This window comes from Panthera onca, chromosome A3 (assembly GCF_046562875.1).
Source record: "Panthera onca isolate mPanOnc1 chromosome A3, mPanOnc1 haplotype 2, whole genome shotgun sequence".
Classification (NCBI taxonomy): Eukaryota; Metazoa; Chordata; class Mammalia; order Carnivora; family Felidae; genus Panthera; species Panthera onca.
The window spans coordinates 14,257,724-14,285,010 of NC_138341.1; the positions used below are offsets into that span (position 1 = coordinate 14,257,724).

At 39.5% G+C, this 27,287-nt stretch overlaps 2 protein-coding genes and 1 non-coding gene across 6 annotated transcripts; all 3 read right to left on the reverse strand.

Annotated features, from left to right (window-relative positions):
* Positions 1-396: 396 nt before the first annotated feature.
* RDH14 (retinol dehydrogenase 14) lies at positions 397-5,233 on the reverse strand. 2 transcript variants are annotated; one of them, XM_060649187.3, is made up of 2 exons: positions 4,764-5,233; positions 397-1,477 (listed from the first exon to the last, which is right to left on the reverse strand). In XM_060649187.3, exons 1-2 carry the CDS (start codon positions 5,121-5,123, stop codon positions 860-862), a joined length of 978 nt encoding a protein of 325 aa, XP_060505170.1. In that variant the 5' UTR covers positions 5,124-5,233; the 3' UTR covers positions 397-859. The 2 variants fall into 2 exon arrangements, with proteins under 2 accessions (XP_060505170.1, XP_060505162.1); XM_060649179.3 differs by having other exon boundaries at positions 4,734-5,232.
* A 1,934-nt stretch (positions 5,234-7,167) lies between these two features.
* NT5C1B (5'-nucleotidase, cytosolic IB) lies at positions 7,168-27,037 on the reverse strand. Of its 3 annotated transcripts, XM_060649166.3 has the most exons (11): positions 26,904-27,037; positions 25,049-25,138; positions 24,529-24,711; positions 23,780-23,917; positions 21,994-22,425; positions 21,484-21,651; positions 20,248-20,377; positions 17,704-17,826; positions 17,134-17,318; positions 9,080-9,121; positions 8,549-8,579 (listed from the first exon to the last, which is right to left on the reverse strand). In XM_060649166.3, the coding sequence occupies exons 1-10, from the start codon at positions 26,934-26,936 to the stop codon at positions 9,110-9,112; spliced, it is 1,494 nt and encodes a 497-aa protein (XP_060505149.1). In that variant the 5' UTR covers positions 26,937-27,037; the 3' UTR covers positions 8,549-8,579; positions 9,080-9,109. The 3 variants fall into 3 exon arrangements, with proteins under 3 accessions (XP_060505130.1, XP_060505140.1, XP_060505149.1); XM_060649147.3 differs by lacking the exon at positions 9,080-9,121 and having other exon boundaries at positions 7,168-8,579; XM_060649157.3 differs by lacking the exons at positions 9,080-9,121; positions 24,529-24,711 and having other exon boundaries at positions 7,168-8,579.
* Positions 20,764-20,866, reverse strand: LOC132672647 (U6 spliceosomal RNA). The gene has a single exon (XR_009607621.1). It is a non-coding gene; the product is annotated as a U6 spliceosomal RNA (small nuclear RNA).
* Positions 27,038-27,287: the final 250 nt, after the last annotated feature.

Consider the following 27,287-nt stretch of genomic DNA (forward strand, 5'->3'; position numbering starts at 1 on the left):
TAAGCAGGGATATGACACTGTGACACAGATTTGGGTTTTTGAAATATTCTTTTTAAAATTTTTTTTTAATGTTTATTTATTTTTGACACAGAGAGAGACAGAGCATGAATGGGGGAGGGTCAGAGAGAGGGAGACACAGAATCTGAAACAGGCTCCAGGCTCTGAGCTGTCAGCACAGAGCCTGACACGGGGCTCGAACTCACAAGACCGCGAGATCATGACCTGAGCTGAAGTCGGCCGCTTAACCGACTGAGCCACCCAGGCGCCCCGAAATATTACTTCTTAATGCAGCATGCAAGATGTGTGGGAAGGGAAGACACTGGGCATACCAAGATCAGTGGAGGCTAATAAGATGATAAAGGACACAATTTAGTGAAACTTGTAAAAAATGCACAATTAAGAATTTGCATCACTGAATTTATTCCAAGTGAGAATGGTGCACACAATAGGCATATTATTTTCACACAAAAACCAGCACTGCAATATAAATATTTAACACTTTGGCCATGAAACTCAAAAAGATATTTGAAAAAACTTCTCAAGGTGTTTAAGTCACTGGATTCTTTAATATTTATAATCCATGCTTGCTCAATCATAATTTATAAAATTGTTCATTGTATATTCATTATACTGTTGCTCGTTACACCACTCATTATGCTTATATTTAAAACTTTTCTGAAATTTTATGTTCTCTAGAAAATAACTTTTTTAGTACCTTCAAAATATCCTTATGTACCTCTCAGCAGTTACTGTAAAACCAAAGCTGTGTTTTCAAGTAGCAAGTACTCAAGCCACACCATTTCTGATTACAGATGTAAGGCATCCAGTTTTATAAATAGCTCTCTTTCACTCCTTGTTCCTATTTTAATATGCCAACCATTACTTCACTGATATCCCAGAGTTTTCTTGCAACAGACTCATCCATAGCTTTGGGCAATAGCGCTTCCTCTTTACAGTCCCCAAAGTACTTTCCGGACACGCCTTCCACCTCAGGTGAAGAGGCTAAATAAACTGAAGTCTGAGCACCTTCTACTGGGGTTTTAAAAAAAGCCCACAACACCAAATTGAAAAGTGGTTTGACCAACAGTGGAATGTGTATGTGCCTGCCAAGATTCGTCCGCACAATACCAGGGTGTAATACGTTGACAGTAACATTTGTGCCTTCTAAGCGGCGGGCTAGTTCTCTGGTAAAAAGAATGTTAGCCAGTTTGCTCCGACTGTAACAAAAGCTTTTATTATAGCTTTGTTCACTGTTCAAGTCTTCAAAGTTGATGTCTCCATATTTATAAAGTTTGGAAGAGACTACCACAATCCTGCTGGGAGCTGAACTTTTGAGGAGTCCAAGGAGAAGATTGGTGAGTAGGAAGTGCCCCAGATGGTTCACTCCAAACTGCATCTCAAAACCATCTTCGGTCTTCATATAAGGGCAATGGAAGATCCCTGCATTGTTGATTAAGACATCCAGTCTAGGCTCTTCCTTTAAATGTCAAAAAGAGAATGAGGTAATTATGAACACAGGCCTCAAATGAAATTAAAAACAAATTCTTGCAAAGTACTAAAATTCTATACAATGCCTTCAAGGGTTTTCAACAGTTGAGGGTGGGTTGCATGCTTAATGGGGGGCTTGTGCTTCTCACATGTTATCTCATCTACCCTCAACAACTTCAAGAGCAAACTGAAGCACCCGGGTTAGGTGATTTGTGAAGACAGGGCTCCTAAGTGGCAAACAAAAATGGGAAGAGGAAATCTTCTGACAGCAATGCCCTATTTTTTAATGCCCCTATTTTTAATTAGTAAGCTAGCTTGCTTTTCTAATTGGGAGTTTCAAACCATAGCTAGAGAATCGATGTGTGCTAGAAAGTGGAAGTATAGCAGAAGGCAGGTCAGCATCCTTTATTCCCAGAGCTGCTATTAACAATGCCAGGGCCAAATTAGGATTTCTCCATTCTGTAGTTTTCTAAGGGCAAACAGTACCATGGGGATAGAGCAACTTCAAGTGGTTTCCTCAAAATTGGGACAGTAGAGAGGGTCAAGGATGCAAAATAAGACTGGAGAGGATGTCAAGAATAAATCAAAGAAATATTAAGAAAAAAATAAGTAGGTAATATCAAAATATCAGAAACTACACAATGGGGAAAAAAAACAACAACAATGCAATGAAACATAACACTAAGTCTCACAATGACAGCAAAGGACATTTAGAGAGGAGTTAGCCCCAACCAACACCTTTAACATCTATTAGGATTCTAGAATACAGTTCTTTTTTCCCTGTATGAAATCTACCTCTTTCAAGCTACAAGAGGCCCGCAGCTTGGAAGATCTATATAGTCAGAATTCTGCACTTTGTACCCTCCTGCATCTCTCCAGAGTAAAATGCTAAAATTTAGACTGTCCTCAAAAGGAAGTCTTTTCATTTTTTAATTCATATTAAGTTGGTTTTCCCCAGCCCTTTCCTGGCTCCTCTCTGTCTCTTCTGATGGGCAGAGAAAAAAATGCACAACATGTTCCAGGTGTAAAGACAGAGTGATGACCTACGATTAAATTAATTTGAGGTCAAATTTCAAATTTCACTGGCCCTTTTGCCAAGTGTAAGTAAAAAGAAAAATGTGTTAAATTTCACAACTGTTATCACAGCCTACCTGTCAGAGGATCAACTATTTATCATTCTGTCTACGCACCTTTGGCTTTTCCAACAGTCAACTTCAAAAAGAAGGCAAAAGTTCACCCGTGGGGGAAAGAAAGGAGTGTTCTTTTTTCACTAATCCTTTGGAAGAGTTTCCTGTATTAATCATTTCTGAGCCATCATTCTTTGCTGGGCTTGTATTATTTTAAGACTTTATCATTCACTATTTTTTTTTTTTTAAATTTGAGGAGATAAATGATATAAATACCATGAATACCAACCTGTGGGAAATTTACACTTCCACTAAAAAAATATATATATGGTTATTGTCACTGAACTTCAGAGCCAGGAAGAAACTTAATAAAGTTTATCTCTTTAACTTTTAATTAGTTCTGTCTCAAATGGCCAAAGTGGTTAAATGCTGTAAGTATCAGAAATGAGAAGCATTCCCAGACCCATCCACATTTTAATGAACAGGAAGACCCACTTTTTATGCTTCAACATCTTTTATACATCAGTATTGTTAACTGTTTCAGCTGATAATGAAACACTAGTTATTAAGACAAACAGACAAAAAAGATCTGCAATAGTTCCCAAACAATGCATCAAAGCGCCCTACAGCCTCATAAGGGACTCCACAGGGTGCTATGGATAATTTTATATTTTCCAGGGAAACAAAGTGATAATCTGTACAACATCTCAAACTACTAGCTGCAGGGGGTTCACAGCTTAAACATTAAATTTTGCTAAATTCCTTTCAATGGTGTCTCATCTCTGCAAAGCTGAGTTTTTACCAAAATGCAAGTACAATGTTAAAAATCAATGTAGAACAAAAAAAGATGGACATTTCCAGTCTGATCCCAAAGACTGAGAAGTTGGTGCAGTGAACAACAGGTGCACATTTCCCATCAATAGTTATGGTTATTGAACAATGAAATAAAAAATTTTTTCTTTTAATTATGTGTATTATTTTTTCAAACAGCTACTAAGTTGTTAGGATGTAAATACTGGGTTGTTTGGACCTAATTACTTAATAAACCGATAGATCTTTCCTTTGGCTCACCAGCATTATGAAAAAAAAATAATTAGTTTGGGAACCTCTGCTGTAGACTCAAGAGGCTCCATTTCATACAGGCACCTTTCCCAGGCCAGCTAATTTTAAATATCACTTTTCTATATGGCTTTTGCAAGTTACCCCTGCAGGAAACTCTTCTATCTCAATTTCAACAGAGGACATCCTCTGTAGTGGAATATTTATCAGCTAACCGAAGAAATCCTACACCTCACTGGCAGGCAGCAGGAGTATAGAAGCTAACAGCGAGGGCTTTGGAGACAGATCCTGGGCAAATTACTTGGCCTACCTAGCCTTCATTGCCTAACGTTGTAAAATGGGGATAAAAATGTCTACCACGGTTGCTGTGAGGCTTCGATGACAGTAATAGCCAAGGGCACTTTAATTTCATTATAAGTGCTTGGAACACCTCCTGGCACACAGGAAAGTCATCCTAAGAATGCTTGGAACACCTCCTGGCACATAGGAAACCTTCAATAAATACGAAGTATTATATTTATTTGTCCCCGTTTAGAGCACTTGGCCACTGGGATTCTGAGCTCCAGTCTATTTAGAAATCAGGCCAGATACTGCTTAAGGATGTGGTGCTAATGAGTCCACTGGTGACAGAGAACTAAACTTCCTACCCCAGTAGGGGGGGGGACATTGTTTCAAGGTCCCTGGCTCTAAGGTTCTCTGAAAGATGGCTTGGTGCAGATTCACTAGGGACACAGAAAAAACAGTCCGTGACCTCGCGGATCTCCTCCAGGGCCGGCCTCACATAATGAAAGGAAATGTGCAGAAACTGGCTTATTTTCCTCTTGGGGCCATTATTTCCTCAGCATCTTTGGAAGGCAGACGCCTGTCCTACCAATTTTCCCAGCCTGCACTCCCTAGCCTTCTCAAAACCACTGGACTGTTGGGACTCTTAGGCTTGGTCTTTCCCAAGGTCACACCCCCCGGACTCTGGGCGGCTACCCGCCGCTCAGCCCACGCCCCACCCGCTCGCCGAGGCCTGCGCCCGTCCCCGATCTCCAGCTGGCTCCCGGAGCCCCACACCTGGAGCATCTCCTGACAGAAGGCGCGCACCGAACGCAGCGAGGCGAGGTCCAACTCCCTGACGACGAGCTCGCCGGCCTCGCCGGCGTCGGAGCCCGGCCCGGGGCCCCCAGCCTGGCGGAGCTCGCGGCGGAGCTGACCCGCTGCCTCTTCGGCGCGCGCGCGGTCACGGCAGCCCATGATCACCCGCGCCCCTAGGCGCAGCAGCTCGGCGGCCGTGGCGCGGCCCAGGCCGCTGTTCGCCCCTGTGATCAGCACAGTCTTCCCGTGCATAAGGCCGGAGTCCCCTCCTCCGTGCCGGACACTGGGCCCCACGAAGCGCCGGGCCGCCAGCCACAGAGCCCCACCCAGTGCAGCCAGGAGTGCCGCTACTGTAGCCACCAGGGCCATAGCCGCGGGTGCAGAGGGCCCACCGGCCCCTGCGCGGGACTTCCGGAGTGGTCGCGCGCGCCAGGGACTAAGGCTGCCACCTGCCCGCGAAGAATTCTGGGGCGCGGCCTTTCGCCGCCTGACGGGACGGCGTGGGGCATACTGGGACTTGTAGTTTTCCTTCCGAGGGCATCTGATTGGTTGCCGTAGTACAGCGCCCTGGGTCGTGGTGACTACGTGGAGAGGTCTCCAGCCTGAGCGTGGAGGGTGAGCACAGGCCCGAGAGTAGCGGGGGTCGACCCCATGGGAATGCCTAATGAATATTTTTAATTTACAAATCCCATACGTCGGAGCTTGCTTAGTGTGTTTTCCGTTAAAGGGCCCTGGGACTTGTTAACCCTCAGTGAAGTTTACTTTCACCCTCAGGAGAATTGTCCCTGCCCACCTGGAGTCTGAGGAAGGGCTCTTTTTTATTATGATGAGGCGAAGAACTCAGCAACAGGAACCACTCGGAAATGGAATGGATCAGTGGTTCTGGTTGGTTTAGCGTTGTATCAGAACCTCCTGGAGGACTCATGAACCCCCCCCCCCCCCCCCCCAGAAATTGTAGGGTGCCAGTACGAGTTTAGAATTCAATAGGTTCCAGATGGGACCTGAGACTTTGCAATTCTAACAAGTTCCCAGGTGATTCTGATGCTGCTGATTTGTGGACCACAGTTTGAGAACTGAAAACCGTTAGGTCATTGGTCTCTATAGCAAAAGGCATCCTCCAATGGTCTTATTTCATACTGGCAGAGATACAGTGGGAAAAGCCATTCACTAGTGCCTCCACGCCTCCCTCCAGGAGGCTATTCAACGTGATAATGGAAGGGAAAGTGCTTTGTACACTGTAAAAATGATACAAAGATGTGAGGTCTTACTGCCACAGGGACCCATCTTCAAGCTGCAAATTTCATAGATTTAGACCCAACTTTTCTCAAGTTGTCATTCGTTCATCTACTCACCCATCCAGTATGTGCCAGGCCCCTGCCCTGGGAGAGTCACAGAGAAATAGGACACCATTTCTTCCCTTAATGTGCTTATTGTCTTGTACAGAGACCTCCCCTGCCCAAGCCCCCATTCTAGAATCTTTAGGATAAGAGAGGAGTCACACAACTTGTACAGTTTGAAATTAACTCCCTAGATTATTTTGATAAACTCTCCTCCACTCCTGTACATTTGGGAAGGATATAACATGCATTGAGCACGCACATAGAAGAGGGTTAGAATGACAGAAGAAGGTTTCGTGTGAGTGCTGAAGGTAGAGCTTACAGGTGGGAAGGAGCACTGTCCCTGAGGATTCCACAAAGCACCAGAGAAGAAGTCACCAGGGGTGGGCCTTTATTTCTTCCTTTTGGTAATTTGAAGTTGCCTCTCAAGCTCACTGATCCCAGAGCACATCTGTTTCCTCTTTCTTTTTCTACCTATCCATGTCTTTTTCATTCTTAAAAGCTCACCTCGGTTCTCTTTATAGTCTGACCACATCCAGCCCACACAGATCTCTTCCTCAACTTCCATGTGTGACCCTCTCTTGGCACTGAGGACAAACAGCTTTTTGGGGTTGACTATATCAGTTTGCATGCTTGACTTACTCTAAGGGATTGTTCAAGGTTTTAAATTTCCCAAAGGACAGAATTATGTCTGAGTTTCTCTTGTGGTCTTCACACTGGAGAATGCATAGAAAACAGTAGGTACTCAGTAAGTGTCATGACTGGTATATTTTGGACTAGCTTATATCAAATTAAGAAAGAGAGCAAACCTGTATGTCAGCAGCAGTCTTCTTTACCTAGAGCCGGGGCAGAATATGTATACATGGGTGCAGTAGAGATAGAAGTGGGGGTAGAAGAAGCAGGAGAGGGCATGAAGAGGAGAGGAGGAGGGAAATCCTCAGACCTGTTATGTAACTGCTATGTAACTGAAGCATAGAACGTAATGGAATGACTATCTGTTCAGGATGGGTCCTATGACCATGGAGTTAATAACAACTTGAAGTGGAAGGCTGTATATTCACAGAGAAAACAGAATGTAGCTTTTGAAGGAATCTCAGTCCTACCATTTATTAGCTGCACGTTATTGGACAAGCTACTTTTTCTTTGTGAGTCTTAAGTCCTCCATTGGTAAAAATGAGGGTAATAATAATGTTCTGTTACAAACATTTGGTTTGATGAGAAAATGAGGTAACATGAAAATAACCATCTCACTGTGCCTATTATGCAGATTATGGTTAATAACCAATAGATGTTTCTTGAAATCAAAAGAAAAATAACAAAATAATAACAACGAAAGGCTAGGATATTACACTTCATGTCACATTTTGAAGTGGTAGCCAAAGCTTTTTTTTTTTTTTTTTTTTTTTTTTTTTTTTTTTTTATGTAAACATTGGACCTACCTGCCAGGCCCAGAGCCAGAGACTTCAAATATGAAGCCTTGTAGTCCAGAGGTAATGCACCCTCGGGTAAGCTTCAAAGAACCTTCCCCAGGTTCTTCAGGTTCTCCAGACCTTCTGTTTGGAGCTCATCTTAGATGGAAAGTGCCCTCTATGAATAACCTGCTGATTTATTTCTCAATGAGCAGTGTCAAACTTGGTGCAGGAGTCAAAATTGCAGGTGGAGTGACCTTTTCATTTTGCATTGGTTAAAAGCCTGGTCACAGAGGCAACAGAATAAAAAGCTCCAATTTTCAAGAGTGTATCTAACCCTACTCTTTCCTTCTTTGAAGACCAATATTCTACAATGATGGTGGGTAACAATTCATTCTATCAACCAATTCCAAAAATGAGCAATGCTTTGTAAAACTAACTAGACACCTGAGATAGCCTGTTAAGTATTCAAGCATTCAGGTTCTAAACTTATCCTAAAGAGTCATCAATATGACTTACACATAAAGGTAAGTGCAGTGGTATTCAACAGCATTGATAGCTCAAAGAGAAGTAGCTTGCAGGTAACTTGAGGGTTCAAAATATTTTCAAAATATCAAGAGGAAACCTTTCCAAATGAACTAAGTTCTGAGGTCCAATCATCTGAAATACCTATCTAATTACCCTAGAGATCCACAAAAGTGGCTTCTGTAATACCAGACTCACTGCTTTATTTCTCCTCCCCATCCCTAATTGTTCATTTTTTGATTAATGCCATAAGGTACATGAGCTGTGATGGTGCCGAATTTCTGTGCCCCTTCAATGTGGAACATGTGGTCATCAAAGAAAATGTGGGGCCTTATCTTTACCAAGATGGGACCTTTGGGGGCTCCAGCAAGGAAAAGAGCTTCGTCTATCTCTAGACCCCAGCGGCGAAGGGTTTTCAGCACTCGGGCGCCTGAACTGGCTGCACTCCTGGCTGTAACCAGGTAGGTCCTGATAGGGCAAAGTAACCGTTCGTCTTTGGCATAAAACTTCTTTTGCAGTCTGCCTAAATCTTCCAGAAAGCCTTTTAAGGGACCCTGTAAAAGGAACATATGTCATAGCTGTGATCCAGTGAGCTAAAGGAAGTGAATGCTGAAAAAGCAGAGGCTTATAAGAGCTTATAAAAGGATATAATACTGCATTAGAACGTCAGTATTCTAAGGCCGATGGCAAAGTCCCGAAACTCCTTGCGTTTATGTGAATATGTTTCCTTTTGTGGAACTATCCTTGCATTGCTGGAATAAATATAGGATGACCATATAATTTATCATCTAAACATAGATGTTTTAAGAGTGAAAGAAGTTTCTATACAAAGTTAAACCAGGGCAACAGACATAAATTATCCATGGCAAAATGGGATACTCTAAATAAAGTCTGGTTAATCACTGAAGCACTATTTTGGTTTGCTTTTTGTGAATTGCACGTTTTATTATTATAATTTATGCTATATTGTAATATATGCTAGTTAAGTGACTTCTTGGCTTGAATCTAACCTTGTCTTATATTTACAATTACCTGTGTATATCTTCACACTTACTTTTATCTTCATCTTTCTGAACACTTAGTTCTAGCTGTTTCTCTGGAATAGAGCAAGAATTGGATTCTGCTATATGATCCAATATGGAAGTCTTAATTTTTTAAAACAAAGTTGAGTTTTAGGCCATTTATATTTATTGGCATTACTAATATATACGATAATGGTTCTGTCTTAGGATTTTTATTGTATTTTCCTTGTTCATTGAGTATCTTTTTTCTTTGTGAATGTGTGTATGTGTGTTTCTTCTAACATTTAGGAAGGTCTGTAGTATTTCCTTATATTGGTTACCTTTGTAACTTTAACTTTTTATAGTACTTTTAATCCTTTATTTTTTTAAATATCAGACCTAGTGTTTTTTATAATGAGAAGTAATGAAATTACAGTCCTTCTTTACCTCTCTTTCATCTTCTGTTTCTTTGCAAGCACCCAATTTTACTTGTTCCCTCTTCCTCATTTTCATTATTAAAGATTCCTATATTTCTATTTATCAGTTTTACATCTTATCCTTTGATCATTATTGTAACTGAAGATATCAACATACTTACTCTTCCTTGGATGTTTTTCCTCCGCATTTTTCTTGTTTTCATTAGTGATATAATTTCTACATCGTTAGGACATATAATGTGTACTTTCTTTTCTGTCACCCTAATCCCTACAATTGTTTTAGTTTTAGCTCTATGGTTAAATATATTCTGCATCCATTTGTGCCTCATCTACATGTGGGCCAATATGTGTCTTCTAGACTAATTTTCCCAAGAAAATCTTATGGAAATAACAATTTCTGAGAATATAGTATGTTTTCAACTGTTGATCTATTTTTTTTACTTGAATAAACTTTTGGCTAGATATAGAATCTGTGATATATATTTTCTCTCCAAGTGATTTTATAAGTAGTACACCACTGTCTTTTGCTATTGAGTGTTGCTGTGGAGAAAACTGAAGACAGCTTGATTTTTTCCCCCACTCATATGTGCAGACTGCTCAAAGAATTACTTTTTCATCTTTGATGTCAAAATTTTTTACTAGGGAATGTCTTGGTGATGATAATTTTGTTCTAGTTCCCAATTACATAATGTCACCTTTAATCTTTATTCTTTTAATAGTTTATTTTTAAAATATTTTTATTTACTTTTGTTTTGAGAGAGAGAGAGAGGAAGAGAGGGAGAGGAATGGAGGGAGAGAATGAGCTGGGGAAGGGCAGAGAGAGACAGAGGGAGACACAGAATCCAAGCAGGCTCCAGGCTCCGAGCTGTCAGCACAGAGCCTGACGCGGGGCTCGAACTCATGACTGTGAGATCATGACCTGAATCAAGGTTGGACACTTAACTGACTGAGCCACCCAGGTGCCCCTAATCTTTTAATAAATCTGACAGTTTCAGATATTTTATTGATTTATATTTTGATATAATTTTGCATCTTTGTATTTACCACACACAATCCTCTCCTCCTCCCTTCAAAACATAATTTCAGTGTTTTCTTCAGGGATTCCACTTATGCATATGTTGGATTTTCTTTATCTATGATACATTTCTGTCATTTTTTTTCTCTGTAAAATCCTATTTTTCAATTTTACTCATTTCCAGAGTTCTACCATTTAACATTTTATTATCTCTCCCTTGATTCTTGCATTTCCACTTTATGACCCTGACCCTGCTTTATTACGTTTTTAAAAGTCATAGTAAATGTTTAGTCACAATTTTTACCTATGCTTTGGCCACTATTTCTAGTGAGAGATCTACATCTGTTATTAGATTTTGCCCTTTTTTGCCTTTGTCTCAGTATCTTTGTGTATGTTCTGTGCTGCTTCTGTTTTTATTACTCATCACTGAAGCAGACTGGTTTTTCTGGGAACAATTAGAGAGTTTATGGGGGAAGGACAAGGATAGTATTGTACGACTGACTTGTTTTCAATTCAAAAGATCCCTTCCCTGCTGTCTTGGAAACAAACTGTTTATTTATAAACATGACTTAACAGATGATCTTTTGTCTATTTAGATCTAAACATTATTTAGATCACTGTTTCTCTAAGACTGCAAATATCAGGGAAAAAAAAACATGTAAAATTCATTTTCTAAAGGTATTCTAAAACTATTAACTATTTCTAAAATTGGCAACAGCAGCAAAGGGGGTATGGTGACTGTTGGCAGGATCCACCCTACTAATAACTAGTTTGGCTTTGAAACATAGAGGAATACAGTTCTCCTACTGCTTTTGAGTAGTTTCCAAAGGGAATAAATAGGGACCAGTTTATGTCACCATATTCAGAACGGGTGTCTGTATCATCCTTTCTAGAGACAATTTAAATGTAAAAACATAGGGATGCCTGGGTGGCTCAGTCAGTTGAGTGTCTGACTTCAGCTCAGGTCATGATCTTGTGGTTTGTGAGTTTGAGCCCTGCATTGGGCTCTGTGTTGACACCTCAGAGCCTGGAGCGTGCTTCGGATTCTATGTCTCCCTCTCTCTGCCCCTGCCCCATTCACGCTCTGTCTCTCTTTCTCTCAAAAACAAGTAAACATTAAAAAAATAAATGTAAAAACATAAATCGGTTAAAAGTAAAAATTATGGAAAAGATATGCCATACAAACACCAGTGAAAAAGCCCAAACCAAAACAAATAAAAAAGCTGGAGTGGTTATATGACTATGAGACAGAGAGACATTACATAATGAAAAGGGATTATTTCACCAAGAAGACATAACAATCCTAAATATTTAGGCAGTAAGCAGAAGAGATTAAAAATACATGAAGCAAACACATATAATTGAAAGGAGAAATAGATTAATCCCCAAACATACTTGAAGGCTTCATCCCTGCCTCCTCAATAATGGATAGAAGAAGTAGGTAGAAACCTACTGACAATATGGAAAACTTGGGCAATATTACCTAATACACTGTCAATTTAATCTAATTGACATTTTTGACTACTCAACTTAACAATACAGAATCAACATTCTTCTCAAGTACACATGAAACATTAACCAAGATAGACCATATTCTGGGCATAAAACACTCCTCAATAAATTTAAAGAATTGAAATCATATAAAATGTATTCTTTGATTACAACAAAATTCTATGTGGAATTGATAATAATGAGATATCTAGTAAAATTCTAAATACTTGACAAATAACCAACTTCTAAATGACCCATAAATCAAAGAGAAAGTCAGAGGAAAATTAAAAAATACTTAGAATTGAATGAATATTACAAACAACCTATCGACATTTGTGGGATGCCATCACAGCATCATTTAGAAGAAATTTTAATGTATTAAATGCTTATTTTAGAAGTCTTAAATCAGTGTCCTCAACTTCCATCTTTAGGAACTTAGAGCTGGCTATTGAGAAGATAAATAAAATTGTTGTCTAGCTAGACTAAGAACAAGGGAGAACCACAGAGAAGACAAATATTACTAATATCAGGAATGAAAAGGTATATATCACTACAATCCTAAAGATAGTAAAAGCAAAATAAGAACATATGAAAACTTTATGCTGATGAATTCAGTGACTTCAATGAAACAGGCAAATTACTTTAAAGATACAAACTCATAAACTGCCAGAAAGTAGGACAAAAAGAGAAAATCTGAGTAATAGTTTATTAAAAATAATTGAATTTTTAGTTAAAGCCTTCCTACACAGAAAAGTCCAAGCCCAGATGGTTTCTCTGTGAAAGTCTACCTAATAGTTGAAGAAGAAATAATACGAACTATACACAAAGTCTTCCAAAAATTTGACGGGGAGAAAATATCTCCCACATGCTTCTGTGAAGTTAGCATTATTCTGTAAGATATTACCAGAAAGGAACACTATAGAGTTATATATCATTCAGGAGCATAAAGGCAAAAAAAAAAATCCTAAATTATATTTTTACAAATTGAATTTAGCAAGATATAAAAAGGGTACTACAACATGACCAAGTTGAATTTACACCAGCAGTGCAAAGCTGCCTCAACATTTTTAAATACATCAATGTAATTTAGCTATCAACATACTAGAAAAGCCACATGCTTTTCTCAATACATGCAGGAAAGAAATTTGACAAAATTCAACATGCATTTATCGTAAAAACTCTCAAAAAATAGGACTAGAAAGTAATTCCCTTACTTGGCAAAGGGCATCTTGAAGAAAACAATAGATAATATACTTAGGAGTCAAAGACTGAATGATCTGTTCCTAAGATCAGGGATAAGGCAAGGATGTCCCCTCTTATCACTCTTGTTGAACATTCCACTGAATTCACAAGCAAGGGTAATAAGGCAAGAAAGATAATTAAAAGACATGCAAAATGGAAACATAGAAATAAAAGTGTTTTTATTCAGTCAATATTGTCTATGTAGAAAATCTCAAATAATCTATGAAAATTTTACTATACTAACTAGTGAATTTAACAAAGTTGCAACATACGAAGTCAATATGCAAAATCTGTGATAACAGATTGGAAATCAAAATTTTAAAGTACCAATCACAATAGCACCAAAATTATGAAATACTTAGGTATAAATCTAACAAAGCATGTGCAATATCTATATACAAAAACATTTGAAACACTGAAAGAAATCAAAGATGACCTAAATGAATGGAGAGATGTACTATACCCATGGACTGAAAGACTTGATATTAGGACATCTTCCTGCCTCCCCCAAGTTTAAGCTATAAATTCAACATAATCATAATAAAAATTCCAGCAGAATTTTTTTTTTCAGGAATGGACAACCTAGTTGTTAAATCTATATAAGAATGCAAAAAAAAAAAAAAATTCAGAATATCCAAAAGAATTTTAAAAAATAACAAATTTGAAGAACTCACCCTACCTGATCTCAAGACTTACTATAAAACTGCACTTATCAAGACAGTGTGATATTGGTAAAAGCATGGACACCTACATTAAAGGAACAGAAAGCCAATCTTTTTCACAAATAGTGCTGGAACAATTAGGATATCCATAGGCAGTAAAAGTGAACTTAACCAATACTTTGCACAAATACAAAAGTTGATTCGAAATAGGTAATAATCCTAAAAGAAAAAAACCCTAAAGTTATAAAATTATGTGCAAAAACATAGGGAATTTATGTGACTTTGGCAAACAGTTTTTACATATGACATTAAAAGCATGATTCATAAAAGAACTAACTGATAATTTGAACTTCATCAAAATTGTAAAATTTTGATCATTGAAAGACAATGAATGGTATAAAGAGAATAGAAAGACATGTTTGTCTTGAGACTGAGCGAAAATATTTGCAAAACATATCTAATAGAGGACTTGTATCTCGAATATGTTAAGAACTCTCAAACTTAAATAATAAACCCAATACAAATGAGCAAGAGATTTGAGCAGATATTTTTGCTAAAGAACATATATGATGGCATATGTTCAATATGATTTATTGTTAGAGAAATGCAAATTAAAACTACAGTGAGATACGGAACAGCTTAAAAGAAGCAAACAAAAAAACAATTACCAGTACAAAATACTGGTAAGTATGTACTGCAACAAAATCTCGTATATAGTGCTATTGGGAATGCAAAGTGTATGGTCACTTAGGAAAATAGTTTCACAGTATGTTATAAAATTAAACATACACTTAACATGTGACCTAGAAATCCTACTCATAGGTGTTTACCCAGGAGAAATGCAATCTTATGTTTGCACAGAATGCTGTATGCAAATGCTTAAAGTGGCTTTATTTATAAATGCCAAAAAATGGAAACAGTCTAAATCTCCTCCAGCAGGTAAATGGGTAAAGAAAATGTGGTACATCCATAGAAGAGAATATGACTCAGCAATAAAAAGGAACAGACGCTACTGATACGTGGAATGGCATGGATGTATGTCAAATGCATTATGCTAAATGAAAGAAGTCAGATTCAAAAGATTGTATACTGTGTGGTTCCATTTATGTGACATCTGGAAATGGCAAAACTATAGGGACAGAAATTATATTAGTAGTTGCAGGTCCTGGAGATAGCAGGGTAGGATGACTACATAGAGGTATGAGGGAATTTTGTGAGTATATTGAGTATTTTGAATTTGGTCATGGTTTCACAACGGTATACATTTGTCAAAACTCAGAAGCACCCAATAAAAGTTATGAATTTTACTGTATATAAATTATACATCAAATGTTATGATTAAAACACACAGAGACACACACAGACACATACATACACACAGAGTTGGAGACCACTGTTTGAGAATGGTGAGACTAAGTAGGGATCAAATCAGGAAATGTCTGTTACTTGTTATAGTGCCACACTGGAAGCTTTTAAGCCACCAGAGAGTGGCCAAGTTAATCTTCTCTAGCTGTTTCATTTTCTGGGGACTCTCAGCTCTCCTCTATTTGAGACAAGTGGGACATTGTCATGACCAAGCTGCAAGTCCCATGACCAACATACTTGAAAGGCTTGGGTAGGAATTGTACCTCGGTTGTACTTCTTTCTCATCAGTGGAACACACTGGCAATACCTGATATTTATAGAAAAGCTACGTTTACTATGTAAAAAATAGCATCTTTATGGGGTGCTTGGGTGGCTCAGTTGGTTGTGTCTAACTTCGGTATGACCTCGCGATTTGTGGGTTCTAGCTCCTCATCAGGCTCTGTGCTAACAGCTCAGAGCCTGGAGCCTGTTTCCGATTATGTGTCTCCCTCTCTCCCTGCCCCTCCCCTTCTTGTGCTCTATTTCTCAAAAATAAACATCAAAAATAAGTAAGTAAGTAAGTAAAATAGCGTCTTTATCCACTGCCAGAAGGACTGCATAATGAAAACAAGTATCTTCAGTTGAAATTTGTTGGGTATTCCAGCAATAACTAGCGTTGGGCTTCACAATTTCAATGTTTAATGTGAAGAACAAGTTCTTTAACACGGAAAAGGGAAGTGATTAATGCAAAATTTAAAAGAAATTTGATTTACCTGAGATGAGAAAATGGTATTTTAAGATTATCTTGAAATAATTATGATTTTGAATATTTTAAGTGTTCTTTTTCTGGAAATTTCCAAATTTCAGTAATAGACTACTATACAATGGACTCTGAATTTCAGCAGACTTACTAAAATATAACAAAGGATTTTCCTCTCAATTTCTTAACAATGAACAACTTCATAACATAAGATCAAGTTTTCCAAAGAAGCTGTTAAGGCAGGGACCATGAAGTTATGTGCACATGTGTGCACACGTACACACACACACACACACACACACACACACACACAGTTTAAATATCGCTTGCTATCACAAGGCAAATTAGTGAAACATTTCAGCTTTCTGTTAGTCTATTTATACTTTTACAAGTATAATAAAAATAACAATATTTGTTTATTTTAAGTTCAAGAAAAGCTGAAAAAAAGACCAATTAAATAATTAAATTCTTTGGTAAAATTCTTAGATTAAAACTAAATGGTCCATCAGTTTAGATTCAGTTTAGAGAATAGCTTGATGTTTCAGATTTCCTTTGGTTCAGGAGTTGTAAGTTTTGTTTATTTCAGACTGTGACTTTAACATTTCAGTTCATGGGTTGATTCAAAAAATTTAAATATTCAGTTTCATTTTGATTCAGTGTTCATAGCTTGCACTTACTTGAGGCTCATTGTTTGATTCAATCTGAGCTCACACTTGTGCAGATTTTCTCAATTAAATAATGCCTTTATTGAGTTTGAGGTCTATGGTCAAAGAGGTCCATAAATGTTTACTGAACCTATTGGAAATCACTTTACTATTCTGAGAACTTATTATGTAGAAATGGTTTACTGGTAAGCCATATTACCTCTATTACTTGTAATTTGGAGGTGAACTCATTATCATGAGAAGATCATAGAAACATTTCCAAAACAGGATAGATAAAAGAACCCTAAAACAAAACAAAACTAAAAACAAAACAAACCAAAAACAAAAAGTACCCAACTCGGCAGCAGATGTTTCAAAATGAGGAGTTCATGAAAGAAAGGGAGCAAAGTGTGAAGGATACGAAGTGAGGAATAGCCTGCCTAAAATAATTCAAAACATTTATATGTTGGAAAATAAGTAGATCAAAATTAATTAGAAATCACTGAACCTACCTGAGCAAGAGGCTTATTCTCAAATAGTGCTTCATGTTGAAAGAACTTGTCCAGCCCGTGCTCCTTGGTAATATGTTCAGATTCATCCGAGAAGAGGACGGCATCCCCATCAAAGGCCACGCGGAGCTGTGTGTCACAGTAAGCCATGTCTTTGGCTCCATCAAACATAGTTGCAGAAGCGATCCCTGGCAGACCATGGAGATTTATTAATAGTCTTCCCAGAAGCGTCAGTTTCTTCTACCATTTTAATGATTAAAAAAAGAAAAAAACCTTCGCAGTATTTTTTTTTCAAGCTATTACCTGATGACTCAACTGCTCTTTATAACCACGCATCCCCAAACTATTGTTTACACACTGCCTCCATTTCTATAAGGGATGGGAAAGTGTAAAAGCAGTTGTAGGACAATCACTGAGGATGTCCACCTCTAGGTCAGAGCTCTAAAAGACAGCCTTAGGGGCTGCCACTCGTTGGAAACGGCTTACAAGAAAATTTAACAAGCCACATAATCATATATGAAGCCCAATGAAAGTCAACACTAGTGCAAACCTTCGATAAAACCAAATGAATACCTTCTTGTATGGCTTCTTGTACTTTTTCAGAATCTGCCGAAAGATACAAGTTGGTAAGATATGCCTTCAAATAGCCAATGGGGCTTTTTCCACCAGTCAGACAGAAGCGGTCAATTAGTAAGCCTATTATTGGGCAAGAAAGACTTTGTTATGTCAGAGACTAAAGACAATCTACCTACTATAAATGTAAATCAAAGTTATCATAGGAATAATTGAGCGTCTATTGAAGTTTTAAAATTCATAGCACTAATATTGAAAAACTGCTATATTACATTTAAAAAGCTATTTTATATAATAGTGGATGGGTTTGGTACAGGATAATTCATTAAGTATGTCCACGTAGACCATGCCAATTTACCCTCACAACAACTGTATGACAGGCATTATTCTCATTGTGACACAAAAGGAAACTGAGACATAAAGACTTGTCTAAGCCCATTGGTTCATAAGGACTCTTGTCTAGACTAGAACATAGTTCTTTTCCTTCAACCACAGGCTCTTCACTTGTTGAAAGAGATAGTTAATGTGTGGCTCTATTTTAAGTACCATTTCTGTATTTCTTCAGTAACAGTACAATAGTAATGACAAGCAGTGCCAGGATTTAAACTGTTTTCTAAAAACAACAACAAAAGGTCTGAAAGTGTCTCCTTCTTCACTTGGAATTTTAAATGTAATTATTTAGCAGACTAAATATTAAAATGCCACTAAATGTCTTTCGAATCAACAACAATTAAAAAGCAAACGCTAGATGTTGGTGAAAGTTTTGTAAAACAGTTACCCATATTCACTTTAGATGAGGGTATAAACTGCTACAAGCTATCTAGAAAGTAACCTGACAATATGTCTCAAGAGCTTTTATTAGTTTATAGCTTTTGACCTTTTCATAGTTTATTCTAAGGGAATAATCTGAGGCTCTGATAAAGATTTATGTGGAAAAGTCTCAGCTCAGGATTATTTATAAAAGCAGAATACTGTTTAATGATATGAGAATAGCTGAATAAAGTATAACATTATGCATATGAGATAGTACATACCCATTCAAAGTATTTTTTAGGTACATGATGAATGGGTACCTGCACGTGATACAAAGCAGAATTTTGAGTCTAGTCATTGTGTTTCATCTGTATGGACCAACAGAGTAGATAGAGTCCATTGACAGTTGAGGTGGAAGTGTTTGCTACTGTATGAACAAAATACTCTTGTTTTTCACTTAAGCCAACATTGGGCATAAGTGGCACCGAAGTATACTCTACAATCCCTTAAATAATATTAATTTAAAGGTCAGAAATTATTTGGTGGCATGGAGGACTTCAGAAATGATTAAAACACCATCCCAATTCACAAGTAAATCATAGTTCCCTGAGCAGCCAGGCACGTAAAACAGATAATTATAATCTAACAGGCCATATGTAGCAGAAGGAGACACAGATTGCATTCAATACTCCGAGAAGAGAAATGATGCTTCCAGGTGAAAGGTTGTTATTTCATGAGTAAGGCTGTGTGAAGAGATGGAGGTCAGTCAGTTCATTAGCAGAACTGTTAGGTCAATAACCATGATTCCTTATGCTACTCGCCATGATGGACCCAGTTTGGCAAGGGTCAAGAGACCTAAATCACCTACTAAATCAAATAAGATTGCTGTAAAGTTAATAGCTGCCATAACTGAGTGATTTTGCTGCTCATCTATACCAAACCTTTTATATACGTTCTCTTTTCGTGTCATAACACTATGAAAGCTGCTTTTTTGAAAGGCAAACATTTTTTAAAGTATGTCTCAGACATCAGCCTTATAATTAGGATAATGTAAAACTCATAATTTGTAAAATACATCTTGATTATTTATAAGTATTCCCACTTTAAACCCACTTTAAACCTTGAATATACCAAAGTTCAACCTTACTCTGACTTCACATACCCATAAGACTGGATATGTCACTTAAAGATAGGCTAAAGGTCCTCAGATAACAAGTCAGGTAATTCCATAACAGGAAAATGAGGATTTTTCTCTTAAAGTATCCAACACATTGATGGAAATGCTATGAGAAGATGAGAGTCAATCCAAATTTCCATGTAAAGGAACAAAGACATTTTTGCTGGCATGGATCTGATGTGCAGGGAAAGCAGTCAAGGAGAATCAAATTGTTAAGAGTCGAAAGGAAAGGGGAAAACCTGTAAACCTTAGACATGGATGTGTGGTGAACAAGAAGTGTGATCACCCAGAGAAAGCCTCTGGGTTGATGGCTCCTTGAAGTCAAGTTCAGAAGCGAAAAATATAAAACAGAGAAATATATCGCAGGAGCTGGGATTAAGTCTTTGAAATTCACACTTGACAAGTTAAGTCCGGAGCTTTGGGCCCAACTCTGCTGAAGTTAAAAATGAACATGGCCTCTCTTTTTCTGACATAGGCAAATAAACATTCCTCACACAGAAGGGGGTGTCAGTATCAAAGACGTTGCGTTGGTTAGGCCACAGTTAGCAAAATGACATGGCTTCTCCCTTCCAGAGCAGCTAGCTGTTCTTCCACATGTTGTTTATTTTACTTACCATAGTGATTGACGCTGTTTATAAGCCGCACTCCCACTTGGGCATGGTTATTAGTCATCAGTACAATATCAAATAAGTCCTGTTCATTAGGATACAGCTCATGGAGTCTAGCATTGACATGCTGCAGTGCCTGCAGGTTACAAACATGAATGCATGTAAAGAGGGGCAGGCAAGGTAGGCATTGGAGTCTGGAGTCTGGAGAGAAAGGATAGCATCAGTGTCAAATTCAAACTCTGAAGACTCTTCACTGAGAGATTATGGCTCCATTAAGGCAGGGGTATGTCATTCATTCCTGTATTTCCAGCCTCTGCTACACAGGACATCAGTTAATGTTTGCTGAGTAGATAGGGAAAGTTTGTTGAAGACCGTTACATTTGATTTCTTAGAATTATCTCTGTGGGGTAGGTAGAGGGAAGGATCAGGTTAACCCTTTTATGCTTTGTCTATTTTTTTTTTTTTTTTTTTGGATTCATAAAATCTGCTTTTCCGGATCATCTGGTGATTATTTTTTATTGTGAAAATATAGAATGCTTCATGAATTTGCAGGTTACCCTTGCATAAGAGCCATGTTAATGGTTTCTGTATTGTTCGAATTTTAGGATATGTGCTACCAAAGCACTTTGTCTATTTTTCAAACATGAGTCTTTAAAATAGGTTAGTGGTTTCCTCCGATGCATCTACCATGCCCCACAAATACCTTCTACTCACAACTTGTGGAGATGTCATTTATTTCTGTCTGGTTATAATGTTATGGTGTAAAATTTTATAAGTTATATAGGGGATCACAAGTGCTATACATTTCAGTGTGAGTTCAGAGAACTTTACTTTCTCTATTAAAATCATGCCTCTAAGCACCAACCAAGATCATCTCGATATTATGTTTGGGGCAGCTAAAGTGAATTTCATTTTGTTTCTAATGCTGGGATTGTAACTCATTATCGTTTCCGGTTACCACTCCTTCTAGGAAGGGAACAAAGGTGTCTCTTACACATGTCATCATTAGAACTCGGCTGAGGGCCATCTCAGCATCCGAAATCTAGAACTGGAGACCCTTTCTCACCAGTCTAGGAGCCTCTGTGAAAGCATAAGTTGACCTGAGGTCAACTTGAAAAGGGCAAGAATTACAAAGGTAGACCAGTAATTATAAAGAAACCTGGATGAGTTCCCAAGGACCTGCCTGGGTCCTTCCCTCTCCATCCAGGGTTCTGACAGGAGGAACACAGCTTTGGACGGTACCTTGACAAAGCGGAATGCAGGCCCTGGGGTCAGGATGACATTCTCATTGGTGAGCTGATATTCCATGTACTTTTCTAGACCCTCTTCCTCGAAGATTTTCCTGCCGTCCACCATGTTGAAAAGTGCCCGGGATGACACAGCGATGGTGATGGCATGCTTGGGTTTGGGCTGCATAAGAGGGGTGCCAATGCGAGGACAGTCACACAGAAGGAAGGGATCAGCAAAGGGGCTCATGCCAGGGCAAGGTGGAAAGGTGGAAAGAAAACACCTAGGCGTCCGCTTGGAGCACTGAGATGCTGGAGACAGCAAAGGGCTGAGATTCCACAACCCAACACCCGCCCCCTGCCTCCAACTCCTGAACCTACAGGGGTGGGGGTTTAGGGGGAGGAGAAGCAGGAAGCTGGGCAGGACTTCCCTACACACTGGAGAGGAGGAAGGCTGGGGGAGATTCAGGCTGTAGGGTTGCAGAGAGGGGGAGTCCTGGGTCCCAGGTCGGTGGGCCACGCTCACCGGTCGGGGGCGAGAGCAGCTGGGGGTCTTCTCATACAGAGTTCTCACGGATGCCCAATAGGCCTCATCCTCTTCCCCTTCTTCCTCCAGCTGCTGCTGCCGGGGCAGTTCTGAAAGGCAGTCGCGGTCCAGCTGGGTGGAGTAGGTCGTCCTGCGCTGGGCATAGGACTTCCATTCGGTGGGGGGCGTGCGAGGAGGGTATTCCCGTAGCTGCATGGAGTCCCGCGCGATGCCATGAGCCCAGGCTTCTGGATTCTCCTGCATCTTGCTGCTGCGCCGGGACTGGGAATAGGACTCCGGGGGAGTGGGAGGGCTCGAGTCGAGAGGCATGGGTGGCGTGGGCGGCGAGGGCTGCGCCGACAGCTCTTTCTGGGACTCTTGCTGGCTGGGGGAGGTGGATGAAGTCCGGGAGGTTGTGGAGCTAGCGGGGAGCTGGAGTGAGAAAGTGGGAGTCTGAATTAGATGCTCGCCTTTCCCCCTATCTCTGCCCAGCAGGAGTAAAGGACCCTTGCCCTTCCCTTTGTTACATTTTTAGCCCTTAGTTGGATCCCGGTCATCCCAGCTCCTTTAAGTAGGGCTTGGAGGGGCTCACATGTTTCAAGAACCCAGTCATTAGGTATTTCTGTTAAACAGACACAGAGACAGATTGCTTTTATTTTCCCCTCCCCCCCCCCCCCCCCCCCCCCCCCCGCCCCATCCCATCAGCACCTCACACTGTTTTTTGTTTGTTTTGTTTTGTTTTAGTTTGGAGTAGATATTACAGGTCTTCTTGCCCTTAGGCAGCTGGCACATAGTTCCAAAGTTCTATGGCTTGCTTTCATTTTAACTGCTCATTCAGAGACCTCCAGGTGGGATGGAGGGCTTGAGTAAGGGACCTTGCTCACCACTGCCTTCATCTGTGACCTCCAGTTAACTATGAGCTACTAGACCAGATGCTCCACCAGCAGACTCTACAAAACATCTGTAGGCATCTCTCTCTCTATTTGCCCTTTGATTAATGCAGCAATTGCTGGGAAGGTTGGTAGTCTAGAGAACCAAGGGTCTCCCTGTTGCCTTCAGAACTTTGTGCCAGTGGAGCTCATTGGGAGAGAATCATCTAATTAGAAAGGAAGTATACCTGTGCAGTAAATTATTAAGCACCTATATCTTATTTCAATTTTGATGATTGTTTCACGTGTTTCAAAAGACATTCTTGGTTAGATTATTGAGCCACTTTTCAAACAGGGATAGATGGATTGGTAGGGATACATATTCTCCATCTAGGTCTGTGTCACTCTCTCTGTACTCAAAAACTCAATCTCAAAACTAATGTTTTCTTCTCATGGGACAAGGCTTCCATAAGGGCCCAAAGCACCACACAATGTAACACTTTTCAACAACTTATTTCCTTTGTTGATTTTTCCACCCCATCTTCTAAGGCTTCGGTACTCAGTTATTGAAGGAAGGAAAGATGGAAGGAGATGTCAAAGAGCATAATCATTAAGTGTACAGTTTATAGACCTGGTAACCCTGGGTTTTAATCTAGCTCTATTAGTGTTATTAATGTGAGATCTTAGGCAAGTTACTCTGTGTTTCAATTTTCTCCACCATAAAATAGGGCTTTATAGGTTTGTTTGTTTTGTTAATGATGACTGAATTAGCTAAAACATGTAAAATGAATAGAATAGGGCCTGGCACATAGAAAGCATCAATAAAAAATTATTATCATTATCATCATCATCATCATCATCATCATCGCCATTATCATTATTATATCATGTTCCCTTCATTTCATCTCCATCTCTACCTTAAGACTGGCACTCTTGCTTCTGGTTTCGTCTACTGATGGAGCTCTGGTGGATGGGCTCCGTGAAGTTCGTGACCACTGATTTCGCACAACGTACCCCCGAGAATCAGTCTTCGGCAATGGTGATTCTTGTGATTCCTTTGGAGGAGAGAAGAGACCCAGGAGTATGATGCCCCATCACCCACTCCTGCCATGCATGTACCTACAGAACAGCCATGTCAAGCTAAATATAGCAGAGTCCAGTGAGAAGGTCCCTGGCCTATATGATTAATTCAACCTTGACCCTTATGTACTATTCTAGCTCTGGCCCAATCCTAAACTCTGTGAGGGACAAACAGTGGGGATCCACCTGGAGGAGAACCCAAAACTAAGAAACAAATCTGATGTCCCCTATTTTTTTTACCTGTGACTCCTCTTATATGGAACATAGTAGAGTTGACCGTTTTTCCTCCCTTTTCCCCACTTGTTCCCTTAAGGGTAAGCCTGTTAGCTGAAACTAAGAAGATGTGATTCACCATTTTTGACCCTACTACAAAGATGAGGGCAGGTGCCTCCTAAATGGGGCTGCAGCATGGCTCCAAAGCAGCTACCGAAGAGGCAATAGAGCACTCTGGCATTTCCTTTGGGAGGAGTAAGAATGGAGGACACCATGGAGAGGCAAGCGGAAGAGTTTTTATTCCCCGTATCCTGCCCCTCACCCAGACTGCCTGTGGCTCCCCTCCAAAATCAGTTGTTTGATCTCTGCTCACCCTGATCATGGTGATCTGCCGGCCCTGCTCCCACAAGAGGCACATGTGAATATAAACACGTATTGTGCGGCAGGGGCCAAGAAGTACTGTTCCCTCTGCTGCACAAAGGCAGCGTCTACACGACGAGTGACCTCGCATGGGGCAACATCTCAGCAAGTGATTCGGATTGACTGCACGCCTCATCTGAAAGATTGTGCAGAAAATGGTCAATGCGATGGCCAGACTCCCCTTCCCTCCCTGATTTGAACAATGACCAGTCTCCTCCCATAGGCTGAGCAGAGAATATGGCTGTGGTTTCTACACCATATATTCTATATGAACATGGGGATGTGTACTGGTGGGGAAGGCAGGGACCAGCTTCTCCTAGTCTGTCTTTAACCTCTCATGAGAACATTAGGTTTCCCTTAGTAGAAATCTCGGCAGCTCAGTCTTCTCTCCCAGAACTCCCCTGCTGCCTTACATTTTCTGTTTTGCTTTCTACTCTTTAATTCACTCATCATATCTAAAGAGGTCAGCTCACCTGCGTGCTCAGACGAACTCCTGATTTCTCAGAATCCTTTCTTTTCTCTGTGTCTATGCTGTCTTTTGAGTTCTTCGATCCAGTATCATTCTTAATATGAAAACAAAGTGTATTTATTAATTTTTTAATCCTAGGGGCATTAGAAACCTTGGGTTTAGGAATGGGAGGATAAATAAAAATTAGAATTTGTCTCTTTCCCAATTTAAAAGTATATATAAATTTTAGACATTTTCCCTCTGTTATAACAGGCATGGGTAAAAAATAACACCTATCAGAGAACTATATAAACAATTTTTTAATTTAGAAATTTGTTGGCTTATATATTGAGGCATGAGGTATTTATCATTTAAAAAAATGATAACAAGGGAAAGGCTATGGCAGAATTTTCTAGGGCTCAGCCAGACTTCAATTTAATGTGAAATTGCTCACACAGAATAATTTTTTTTCTCTCCATTCCTCTGAAGATTGCTGCATGAGGAACTTTTCCTTTTGCCACGTAGAATTAAAACTTCTCTTGTTTGTTTTCTTAACAAACCAGAACTCCAATCTTCTGTGCATCTAAGCCTCACCAATATTAGCTTGATTTTTAAAATCAAGGTTCTTAATCCCATGCAGATCTAATGACCGACCTGTCTTCAGTACATATTTTCTAATTACTCATACCAGCTACAGTGAAAGGATGGACATTTCTTAATTAACAAACTTGTAGGGAAGTCTGTGTAGGAGAGCACAGGGAGATAATTCATGTCATGGACAGCTAGTCAAATATTTTCATTTTCAATTGTGGAACATACCATTGTGTGTGTTTGTATTGTTTCATACTAATTCGGCAGCTGTAATGCAACCAAGATTAGCATTATTTCTGTTTTAAGAGCTCATCTTCTAGCTTAGACCACGGTGCTCAGGAGCAGTCTAGGCATAAAGCTCTTTGTGCATCTGTGTTAGTTGAGTGACGGAGACTGTGACTGCAGAGAATGGCAGAGCTGTGTGGTCCTAGAATTGATCTTAAAATCCTCCTAGCCATTCTCCACACCATCACCCTAAAATCCCGTGAAAAGATATTTTAAACCCAATCCTTCGTCTCCATCCCTAGTATCATTGCCTTGTTCCAGATCTCAGATCAGTATAGGACTGCATTCTCAGAATTATAGACTTGTGGTCAGGTTTCATAACTTTAAATCCTCCCAACTTCTAGATCTACCCCATCAATTTAAAGTGACCTTTATCAAACATAAATCTAATTATGCTTCATTTCCAGGTACACCCTTCATTTGCTTGGATTTACAGACCAGGAGCCTCATGGTGCATCCTGTCCGCCTCCAACTCGCCCTCCACTGTACACTTTTATCTCTGTGTTTGCTTGTGCTAAATGACTTGGCATTTGCCTCCATATCACCCTATTTCCTTGTAACCTCCTCTTCTCTTTAATGTTCTTCAAAACCCAGCTCAGCATGACCTGGGAGAAGTTCCCAGAGTTAAACATTCTTTTATGTTGCCTGTGTCTTTTATACATATTTTCACTGAGCACTGAACTGTATTTTGTTTATATATTCTCTTTCCTACTAGGCTGTGCATTCTTCACAGATAGCAACAGTGTTTCCACCTCTTGCCACTGACATAGGAGCGTCAGCCCAATAAAGGCTAAATAATTCAACTGATTGCTACTGTATGCTCTAATCTCATTCTTCTCCATTCTTCATTTCCTTTATTTTCCTTCCCTTTTCTCCACATGCAGTCATTATCTGAAATGATTTAATTGTTGCCGAACATCCCCAGAGGTAATGCTATCTACATTTGTTGATAGCTACATTTCCTTAGCTCTTTGGCAAGATTCTAGGACATTCAGCTCACTCACCTTCTTTTTCTGTTTCAGAGATGTTTGACTCATTTCTTTTAACTGGAATTTCTTTTGTTGTTACGCAGGTTTTCCTCTCCCCAGCTCCATTTCCTGTTGTTTCTGTTGCTCTGCCTAGGTTTGCGCTTAGAATGTCAAATTTATGACATCATATGTGATTCCATAGTAACAAACTGACTCTATATATGTGACTATAAAAAAAGCAATAGTATTTCTTCAAATTTGAGTACATCTACTCATAACCATTCTTAGAGTTTTTAGGAAGTGATGTCTACACAATGTTAAAATGTTTTATACGTAGCAATATCAATATTACTGCTTCCTTCTTTTTAAACATTACTATATTACTCATCAGGTAAACCCACTGTGGATGTACATTTTCTG

Excerpts from the sequence above, each read along its gene's own strand:
- RDH14 (XM_060649179.3), bottom strand. The coding sequence starts at position 5,123 with ATGGCCCTGGTGGCTACAGTAGCGGCACTCCTGGCTGCACTGGGTGGG. Across the intron at positions 1,478-4,733 it reads TCTGTCAGGAGATGCTCCAG|GAAGAGCCTAGACTGGATGT; the intron begins GTGTGGGGCTCC and ends TGACATTTAAAG.
- NT5C1B (XM_060649147.3), bottom strand. The coding sequence starts at position 26,936 with ATGAGTCAAACATCTCTGAAACAGAAAAAGAAG. Across the intron at positions 21,652-21,993 it reads GCTGCTCTCGCCCCCGACCG|CCCAAACCCAAGCATGCCAT; the intron begins GTGAGCGTGGCC and ends CCTCTTATGCAG. Across the intron at positions 20,378-21,483 it reads CTGCATTCCGCTTTGTCAAG|GCACTGCAGCATGTCAATGC; the intron begins GTACCGTCCAAA and ends TGTAACCTGCAG.